Source organism: Macadamia integrifolia, chromosome 10, assembly GCF_013358625.1.
Source record: "Macadamia integrifolia cultivar HAES 741 chromosome 10, SCU_Mint_v3, whole genome shotgun sequence".
NCBI classification, from domain to species: domain Eukaryota; kingdom Viridiplantae; phylum Streptophyta; class Magnoliopsida; order Proteales; family Proteaceae; genus Macadamia; species Macadamia integrifolia.
In genome coordinates this window covers 28,244,165-28,254,668 of record NC_056566.1, presented here as the reverse complement: position 1 = coordinate 28,254,668, position 10,504 = coordinate 28,244,165, and the positions used below count along the sequence as shown (strand labels likewise).

The 10,504-nt window shown below is 36.8% G+C and overlaps 1 protein-coding gene and 1 long non-coding RNA gene across 3 annotated transcripts; one reads left to right on the top strand and one right to left on the bottom strand.

The window, feature by feature from the left end:
- The first annotated feature begins 1,303 nt into the window (after positions 1 to 1,303).
- LOC122090672 lies at positions 1,304 to 1,914 on the top strand. Its single transcript, XR_006143719.1, has 2 exons — positions 1,304 to 1,374; positions 1,643 to 1,914. It is a non-coding gene; the product is annotated as an uncharacterized LOC122090672 (long non-coding RNA).
- Positions 1,915 to 2,141: 227 nt separating this feature from the next.
- On the bottom strand, positions 2,142 to 8,471 carry LOC122090671 (lipase-like). 2 transcript variants are annotated; one of them, XM_042660323.1, is made up of 11 exons: positions 8,196 to 8,471; positions 7,877 to 7,946; positions 6,984 to 7,063; positions 6,642 to 6,707; positions 6,472 to 6,519; positions 6,273 to 6,340; positions 4,697 to 4,769; positions 4,437 to 4,598; positions 3,006 to 3,200; positions 2,727 to 2,815; positions 2,142 to 2,653 (listed from the first exon to the last, which is right to left on the bottom strand). In XM_042660323.1, exons 2-11 carry the CDS (start codon positions 7,941 to 7,943, stop codon positions 2,452 to 2,454), a joined length of 1,050 nt encoding a protein of 349 aa, XP_042516257.1. In that variant the 5' UTR covers positions 7,944 to 7,946; positions 8,196 to 8,471; the 3' UTR covers positions 2,142 to 2,451. The 2 variants fall into 2 exon arrangements, with proteins under 2 accessions (XP_042516257.1, XP_042516258.1); XM_042660324.1 differs by lacking the exons at positions 7,877 to 7,946; positions 8,196 to 8,471 and having other exon boundaries at positions 6,642 to 6,727; positions 6,984 to 7,054.
- Between the last annotated feature and the right edge of the window lie 2,033 nt (positions 8,472 to 10,504).

Genomic DNA, 10,504 nt, shown 5'->3' with positions numbered 1-10,504 from the left:
GAGAGAGATAGAGGCACACTGATGTATGCTACACAGCCGGTTAGAGCTCAATCCAAAAAAAAAAAAAAAAAAAAAAAAAAACCCTACTATTGCTAAGACTTAGAAGGGATTTTCCATATTCCCTTTTGAGTTTTTGACTCTTAGAGAAGGCTAGGGGCATTGGACATGTTATTATGTTTTTTTTTATTCTAGCTTAGATTTTACTTGAGAATGGCATTTACAATTTTATTCCATAGGTCGTAAACTGATACATGTTTTGACTATGCTATGGTCAGATTTTGATGGGTTTCATTATCTTTAATGGGTGATTTTGAATGATTATCTGAAGAGACTTTATGATTGATGAGATTTGTAAGACAAAAATTGAAGAACCGAGTCAGTAACTTGAGCCCATTATGGCCTTTGGTCCATCACAGTCATGGTTTAAAAGTGGAACCATTTTTCAGAATCAAATTAGAACCGAAACTGAACTGAATCGAATTGAATTGGTTTGAGTATCTAAATATGGAACCGAATCGGTTCTCGATTCGGTTATGGTCCACCATATCATCAATTGGAACTGAATCGAAATCAAACCAAATAACCAAAATCAAACTGATTGACACCATTAGTTGTTCATGACCGTATTAAAGGAGAGATGAGACTTGTAGGGCATCAAAGAATTCTCCAAAATTTATTTGCAAAATTTGGTATGTGAGCTAGGTATTATTTATGGAATATTGCTTCCTACTGGCCTACCTAAAATGGGTTTTTCCTGCACGGCCCAAATATTCGCCACATTACAGCTCAAATAGGGTGGGAATTGTGTGGACAGATATAACCCAAATTCTCCTGTTCAATTGTCAAATTTCAGCCCAAACATAGCGGGCCATGTGGAAATATGAAAAATAAAGTTTTATAATTCAAGGACCACCGAAAGGTGCAAACTAAGGCATAAACTATCATGCACGTGCATCCAATATAGGCATGCATGAACATACTTAGAGGGTCAGAGTCAAGTTGGGCAGGGTGAGTCCGGTAGGGTTAGGCCTGGGTTGAGATATCTCAACTTGACCTTAGAGTCGGGTTAAACTTAGTCTGAGCTAAGAGGATTCAGGTTTAGACTGGGGTTTAAAACCTGATATAATCTGGTTCTGTTTCACCCCTACCCAGTAATATTCTTCATATGTATTGTAGATGGGCCGGCCAAGAAGCCCTTCAAGGTGGTATGGTCTACACATAAACCTTCTCTCTCTTTGTCTCTGTGCTAAGTTAAACATCTTTGCATCTAAAAACCCTAAATGATCCTTTCTTTGTTCATCTCTAATTGCAGGAAAGCAAAAACTAATGACAAAAATTGAAGAAAAACTGGGGTCCACTATTGAGAATGGGAAGGTAGGTTCTTGGCGTAGTTGAGGTACTTTCCTAATATTTCTTGATCATACTTCTATCTCAAAAAAAAAAAAAAAAAAAAAAAAAAAACAAAGAGAGAGAGAGAGAGAGGAAAGAAAAGAAAAAGTAAAAGAAGAAGAAGATTGCTTTGTTAGAGTTCAATGTATTTGTGAAAATCCTTTAATCTTCTTTATTTACTTAAAGGTGAGTTTATTTTTTATTTTATTTTATTTTTTTCTCATTTTTTCGGGGGTTCATTTGTGGGTGGCAGGAGCGTTCAAGTGATACACCAACAAAATAAGCTAAGATGAATTGAGGGAAAACCAGGATGCGATGAAGCAAGCTATGGATGCAATATTGAACATTATTATCACCTGTTAGTGAAAATTATTCAGATTTACCTATATACATATGGTAGAACTAGAAGCTTAGAACTAACTGATCTTTCTTATGGTTTGTTCTTTAAAATGTAACATTGGGAAAAGAAGGAATACCATAAAAAATGTCATCAAAATGTCAATTGTTTGTAGATTTCCATGTGTAGCTTTCCCATTTTCATATTCTTGTTGCCTCAACTGTGGAAGGCTGATTTGTTAGTTCTCATTTGATTTCCTCTGAACCTGAAGAATGCTAATTTCATGTGGCATCACAATCTATAAAATTTCAGATAACAGAATGAGAATTCCTTCGCACGTCCTCTCATAATGAGTCATGGGATTCACACTGACACTCTGACTCCTCAAACAAAATATGAATAAGTTCCCCTAATCTACTGAATGGATCAATCTCATGCCCTTTCATTGATGCGATTTGCCACCATGGCATTGTGGGAAGTGAAGTGAACAGGTATAGTACATAAATAAATTACAAAAGTTATGAAAGTCCACAATCAGACCATCATCCCAATAGAAAGTCCATAAACCTGCATTATGTTCACAAAGCTACTAAGATGTACATAATATAACATCTATCTACAGGGACTCCTCCCAGCAACCCCCATTGCAAGGATCTGCTCTCAGAAGTCCAAGCCTGAAATTCTTCAGCCATTACCTAAGGCAAACTCATCTTCTTGTTGCCAAATTAGGAAACAGCTGTTTGTGTATTCAGTTTTAATACTGACGTCGCAGGATCCCTCGACAATACTATGTTTCCGTTTTGATCTGTTTTTCCATAGCTCAACATACGAGAATCCGTAATAATTTTGCATGAACCCCACGTCTCAGCCTCTAGTTCAACACCAAAGTACATCGTGTGGTCTGAGATGCTGTTACCTGTAACAGATCTGCAGAACCAAGAAGTTCAGAGATGGTACGAAGTTTCTGATGAACATTAGGTACATTGGAAACGAAGGATACCTGCTACAAGTCGGATCTTCACCAGAACCATCACAGACCTTCTCCACCTCGTAAACCAGACTTCCAAATCCAACATTGTAGAGCCACACCTAAATTGAAGGAAACATCGGAAATTGAAAACATGCTTATAAGTTTCAAGGACTTCAAGTTCAAGATTTGGCAATAGAAATAAACCGCAGAGCAATAAGTATACTGCTGGGTCTAAATGGTTCACTGTAGATTCATCAGCAGGAGGAGATTGCAACAGATATAGGCATAATTTGCCGTCGTAGACTTTACCTCTGTAGGGAAGTGTTTGTATGTCTTCTTTGAGAAATAAGAATAGTATGGAGGCAAATGTGGGATAACATCATGATCATTTGTGACGCGAATTGTATTTGGTACATGTTTGGTAAAGTAAGACGCAAAAGCAGCATTGCCAACACGGGGCTGTCCAAATGTCATAAACTGAACAATACGGACTCCATGATTAACCTGGCAAGCAGTTAAAAGGAAAAAAAGAAAGAAAAAAAAAATCATTCAATACAATACTTGCAATCAGGAGTACAGAAAGGCTCCATGATGGAACTCCATAGAGACAAAAGGTTCATCAAAGAATAAGCACCCAACAGGAGGGATGAAATGATACAACTAAAGGGATGTTTAATTAGAGTACACTTTTCTAGGAAAATTTGAAACTCAACATGCAACTGCCAGTGAATTTAATTTGTATCTACAAATTATATATTAAGAAAGAAAATGACAAATTAGGTTTCCCAAATTAATGTAACACTCAAACCACAATTCGATCTACTAACACATGGAACACTCCATGCACTTTCTGTAATTCTATTGCTCCTACAGATTTGAGATAGAACATTTTCAAAAGACACAACTCGTCATACCTCAGAAAAGATTACCAAATACAAGAAAAGGCACAAAAATCAAATTCAGCAGTGTACAATATGCAACAGTCAAACCCACTCAACACACAAAATGACCATTAGGGTGGGCTAGAATTAGAATTCATTAGCTGATTTGGATGTTTGTGGGGGGCTTCCAGTCCATTCAGCAATAAACATGCAATGGGTTTGCCTATATGTGACCAACATCTACATGTTAATTGGGCACAACCATACTTGTATCTTCTATTTGTTATTAATTTTTCAGTTGCATGTGTTAAACTCTCCCCTTCTCCCAGGCGCACACATAAAGTGATCAATGGTCAATGGTTTTGTTTTTTATTTTTAACCTCCACAAGTATGAGCAGCCTCACAAACTCTATATTATCCAGCTCTATTTCCTTATCCTCTTAAAGCTCTTTTCTCTCCAAGATTTCTTTCCTTCTTAAATTGTATCAAACTATACTGAAAGAACCAAATTTATCCGAACCCTCTTCACTACTTCCTCCTTTCCTTGGCATGTGGAACTTCACCACGCCCTTCACTGACCCTAGGTCTTACTCCATGTATGTAATTCCTTTTTCTCTCCCTTACAAACCACATCTCCTAAAACTATTTTACTACTGTGGCAACTTTAACTCTCCTTCCAGATTATGATGTTTCCTAAATGGGAATCTTACACGGTTCATACATTATAGGAAGATATCGTGTGTTTTTGTGATTAAAAATAGAAACAAAGAAAATTGCAAAAGAGATTCAAAGTCGGCACATTACAAGAAAGAAAGCCATAAATTTTTTGGGCTCTAAATAGAAGTTAAACTATACTTACTGCAAGATCAAGTGCACAGAAGGAAGCCATAGCTCCTCCCATTGAATGCCCTGTCACCATGACTCCGATGTCCCCATACAGCTCCTTTGCCGTTTTAACAGCATCAAGAACCCCGAGGCGAATAGTTGTGTTATGATATGCAGAATAAAATCCATGGTGCACCTGAATCCAAAAATTAGAGCATGAAATTAAGAGCTTCACTCGCTAACAAGAATTTATTCTTAATAGGTCTAATATAAAACTCTCTTTACACCACAAACCATTGCATCAGGCATGCCTGGGTAGTTTAGATCAAGCTGCTTCCAGAATAGGTCTTCAATCCAATTCTGTATGCTGCAGAAATGAAGTTAATACATAATTTTTTTTCAGTTTGTGAAAAAAGATCAAAATAAGCAGCATGGGAAAAGCTGAATTTCATAACAAAATCAACTGAATTGCTTCCAATACCCTATCCCGTTTTTATGAAAATCAACCCAACCCCCTCCCCTCTTCCCTCAAATTTCTGCCTAGCGTATAGCAGGTAGTGTGCAATAGTTATTATTTGCTTGTATCAACAACTCAACTAAGTATTTCCCAACTAAATGGGTTTGGCTACATGGATCCTGTTTCACCGTTCACCTTTGTTCAAATCCGTATTTGTTTTAAACCCTAATCCATGAATATCTTTTCTCACCACCTCTCTGACAACTAAAAATAACAAATGAAATTGATGAGTGTTTAAGTTCCGAACAATATGGTTGGCCAAAAGTTCTGAAAATTTGAAATAGGGACATCATTTCTATAAAGTCATCCTCCTCTGACTTTTAATATACATTTCATTGGTTATAACATCAAAAAGTGCCAGATGATGAAATCTTGAGGGAAGTGATCAAGCCTGATGTTAACCATTGATTTTTTTTTAATCTCATATGAAAGATTCTTTCCAATTATACCTTCCTAAACAATTTTTTTTTTGCTTGTATTTATTCTTTCGTAAAACCATACTCTTCCTCGTTATGTAAATGTCTATAAATATAAATGCATGTACATTAAACAACCTATACAAGGACATCCCACTCTCTTTGACAAGTTTCAACGGATCCAATTATTATAATGCATGTTTCATTGGTTATGACAAAACAATTAACAGGTTTACACCCCACACATTGAACACCTTTCACAGGATAAATAGAAATTGTCAGATGTGAAGAGATAAAGGATAAAATGAATCATTGGCTGTTGGAAAGTTGGGCAAGATATCTTTACGAATATATTTATTTTCATTCCTTTTCCTTGTGAGCTGATTATTCTTTCACAAGATATACCCAGGGTATCAATATAATTTGCCCATAAAATAAATATAGATATAGAAGCAAACAAAAAGATCTCTCTCAACCAGCCTCCCCAAATGAAATCTTGGATACCTAACTTAGCAAAAAAAACGACTCCATGAACTCTTATCCCCCCCACCCCCCCCCAACCCACCCCAAAAAAAGAAGATAGAACACATGTGCCTCAAAATGCATCCTAGACATGAGGCCAAGATAAATCAGACAACTTTCATTGTCTTTTACCCTTATGCCATTAGCTATGGACATGCCCAAACAGCTCCAACCAAGGCAAAGAAAGCAACTAGAGCTGGAGGCACCATAAGATAATGCCAAACCTTCTTTCCAAATGCTCAACCTCCTTTCAGATGACAGAAGGGATAAGCCAATAATAGTCAAATTCATTACATAGTTTTATAGCAGCAATGCCACCTAATTATATAGGCATCTACTACATTCATTGCCAATGTTCTAGGAGAAGTACTAAGTCAAACTTAACAAAAATAAGACAGCTGGACATAAAAAATACCTATGTTCCTGTGTGCCCCTAAATGCAATTACAATAGCATTAAGATCCTGTGCCACCCCAACAAATGCCTGCATAAAAAGTTTAACTTGATCTCAGAGCTTAGGGAGAGCAGAAGAAAAGCCATCTAATAAGATAATGCTATGGTATGGTGATACACTTTACTGACTATAAAGCATATCTATGTCATATGTGAATGCACCTGTAAGCAGTGTTGGACGTCAACAATCAGCTCTATAATTTCAAATCCCTGCTTCAACATAAAAATAGACTTAAAATTTACCCAAACATTGAGGAATGTACCTCCAAGCTCCCTCAACATTCTAATAAAAAAAATCAAAAGTAAGCTCCAAAGAGCATATATCTAAGTACCTTTGTCATATCATTACACCTTGAGCATGTCCATGCAAACAGTTCAGTCAAGTCTGACATGTACACCTACAAAACAAGGCATGCATCTATTCACTATCTACAGGTTAGAGAATGTCGTGAATGGCATAAGAGTGTGATATCAAGAACCATCAAAGAGGGCTAATATAAAAAAAAAAAAAAATATATATATATATATAAAATAAATAAATAAATAAATAAATAAAACAGCATTATAATTCACCAACAAACAAATGCAGCTCAACAAAGGATAGTGAACTACTTTAATCAAAAGAGGAGGAATCAAATACAATTTCTAGTTTTGAGTGCTGCTCAAAAACTTACCGCAGAAGCATACTCCACTAATATCTTGGCAAGAGTGTGATTGTAGACCGATGCATGGTCCTTGTGCTTGACTTGAAGTTCTATAATGATCAAAATATGGTTATTAGATATTCAAGAATATCAAACTGGAAAGCAATGTCCAATATAATACTTTTCAATGCTTCACTTGTCAGTAAGAGGTTTCAACACGTCAAATCTTAGAACCAATATTGCATTGGCTTGAAAATGGAAGACTAACCCACTCCCAGAATCTAATACTGGTTACTTGCTTCCAATTTTATTATGTTTGCTTCCATTTGAACAACTTTATTTTTTCTCTTATCCCTTTGAAACCTTGTAATACAGATATCGACAGGGTAGAAAATGGGCAATTTTGGAAAATTTTCAGCTGATCAGCATGTAGGCATTCTGTCAAATGTACCAACACTATAAGGCCTAACAGCTTGCACAAAGCCAAGTTCATATTCACAGGCTGTACCAAACATCTACAAAGGGAACACTCTAATCCACAAAAGGGGGGCCCCGGGAAGGGGGGGGGGGGGACATCCCATGTTGCTAATAGAAAGATATAACCTTGCAAATCAGATGCTAGAATCCATTAAATCCTAAAGTTGAAACTTAAGCATAATTGAAGCACAGTTAAGGTATTATATGTAGAGAAGCTGTTTAACGACTTTATATCTTATTCAAAAAGAAGTTATAACAAAATTCAGTAAAAGATACTTTTGGAGAAGCTGTTTAACAGTTATTTCAAAATTTGCATTCTCAGCTCAACCAAGAAAAACAAGACTGCAAATCAGCACGTCCACACACCCTTCCCCCAATTACAACATTTTAAACAGATTTTATTGTGCAGTTAAAAAAATATTAATAAAAACAAGACGGGTTATTACCTCTCCCTCCAGAAACTGAAAGTAAATAGAATAAAATTGCCACCTTTAACCACTGGAACCTTCCCATGACCTGCAAAGAATTGCATAGCAATGAACCACTCATAGAAAATAAGATTAAGCCTGAACCCATCTCCAGTTCCACATCAAAACTCCCTCCACCCCAAAATGAAAATGAGGCTGAGTTGGAACGACTTTCAAAATCAAATTTGGTGACCCATTAAATCAAAACCAATACATTTACTGAAACATCAGTCAAATTGGTGAAATCCAAATAGGGGAAAAGGGAAGAAGTGATAAGAGAGTAGCGGAAGAAACATACTGGGCTTCAGACCATACGGCTACAGTTCGAAATCTCAGACTCCACAGTAAAGATCCCGGCGGCCATGCAATGTTACTACCCTGAAAAACACTCTCTGGTTTTTAATTTTCTCTCCAACCCTTATAAACATGCAAGAAAAGCGATAATTCTTCCTACTATTTGTCTTTTCCCTTCTAATTCTTCTTCAGATCGAAGGAAAGAGGTGGACCAAAAGGATAGAGAGGAAGAAGAAGATGGAGGAGAAAGAGACGCAAACGAGCTTCAGACCGGAATCACCACACCAGATATTCTTATTTCATACTTTTTATTTGACGAAGTTACCCCTGACATTTTCCAGTATTGACTTTTTATCCTTCCAGTTGGAACGTTCGGGACCTGGGAAAAGGGAAGCAACTTCGACCGAGTAGGAAGGAAGCCTTTCCAACTCTGTCATCAATTTCTTGCGTTTTTTACCCGTTTGATGCCATAACACGTGGAAAAGGTTATTGTACTGATGACGTCAACAAAATTGCCACGTGGTAAAAAACTTGACGGAGCAGGAAAATATTCCAACTCCGTTGGAGCTGAATTTCGGTCTCATTTTTGAGTTTCCTAGGTGCCTTACACGTTACAGCCTACATGGAAATTTTTTGGTTTCGTCCACGTAAGCTAAGACCACATAGCTGGAGTTCCCCAAAAAATAATCGGTATTGGGTCGGCCGGGTCGGTTGATTCATATTGACAATGATCCTGATTCGTGACCGATATGTATCGGCATGAAAAATATTGTTTTGATCTGAAATCAGTACGGATATGATTGATACGTATCGATATCAATATTGATGACAACCAATACTATCATTGATACTGTGAGCTAAATCTGAGTATCGATTGAACCAAGTTGGGCCAGTTTGGGTCTACACTAAATAAATGCATTGAGAGTTCATTGACTACGGAATTAAGAATATTCGAATCATGGAATACGATGGTTAATGAGCACTCCTTCAACGAATAACCGTTAGAATCAAAGTATTTGGTAATTTAATTAATAGGGGAGGGTTCCACAAAAACGTGTAGACCAATGAGAATACTATTAGAAACATCAACAGGGGTAAGATTTAGATCTTTCGTGAAGAGTGGAGTTATCAATTTGCCCAATTGTATTTAGATGTAATGGCCACGTTACCTTTCATCCTTCTATTTTCTATATTTTATCAAGTAGGCAAATATTCAACAGAGTTTTAAGAATTGGATTACTTAGGGATTGACTGAATCCTAATTGGAATCGACCAAGGTTGATCTTGATTGTATGAAAAACCTTAAAAGCATTAAATATAAATATAAATATATATATATATATATATATTCCAAAACTGATTGGGGCCAATTCGGATCTTCGAATTTTAATAGTTAATTTTAACTAATCTTATGGATTAGTTATATCACAAATTTTAGATTAAAATTCCATCAAATATCCATTAATGTATATCTAGATATCTTTGAATTTTTCAATCATGCATGTGTTACTCCGCAACCTCTTGTAACCTTTAGATTTTCAAAGTTTTACCTCACCCTTAGCGACATATTTGAATTGAGATTTGACATGTAGAAAGGGAAACTTATGCTTACTTTTCAACAAAATTTGGTCCATAATACAATTCAAATATATACGCTATCTTAATATTATTCATAAATGATTTTGACTTTTTTATGTATTTTCAGAAAGGGAAGAGGGGTAGATATGCTAGCGGGTTACAATGGAATGAGGAATACTAGTGAGATATTAGCCATAGAATTTGCTCATCTTAAATATAACCGTTGGATGGAGGTAACAAATCCAAACCCTCACTCCACTGCTGCTACACCTTTTCTTTCCCCCTCTTTCTCTCACTCCACCCTGCAACTCAGCTATGCCGCTGCTGCTTGAGAATCAGACAGCTGCAATGGGCCTCTCTCTGATTGACCATAATCCCATTCAGTTTTCCATATCTGGGGTAGTATTTATCCTTTTATTTGTGGGTTTTGTTTTGTGGGAAAGAGGAAAGATGAAGAGAGAGCATCAACAGAGTAGCGGCGGTAGTGCTAGTCCTAGTAGTGGACCTTATTCAATAGGGGCTGAGAGGGATATGGGGAAGACGAAGATGTGGGATGACCCACAGCAGCAAGATGCCGGAGTGGATGAACTTCTGGCCGTGTTGGCTTACAAGGTGAAGTCGCCAGACATGGCGAAAGTAGCTCATGAGCAGCTGAAGATGGTCATCGATCTTCAATTTTCCATATCTGGGGCAGTATTGATCGAGAGGGAAAACCCAGGTAGATTTTCTTGAAAA

Excerpts from the sequence above, each read along its gene's own strand:
- LOC122090671 (XM_042660323.1), bottom strand. The coding sequence starts at position 7,943 with ATGGGAAGGTTCCAGTGGTTAAAGGTGGCAATTTTATTCTATTTACTT. Across the intron at positions 6,341-6,471 it reads ACGTCCAACACTGCTTACAG|GCATTTGTTGGGGTGGCACA; the intron begins GTGCATTCACAT and ends CTTTTTATGCAG. Across the intron at positions 2,816-3,005 it reads ACAAACACTTCCCTACAGAG|GTGTGGCTCTACAATGTTGG; the intron begins GTAAAGTCTACG and ends CCTTCAATTTAG.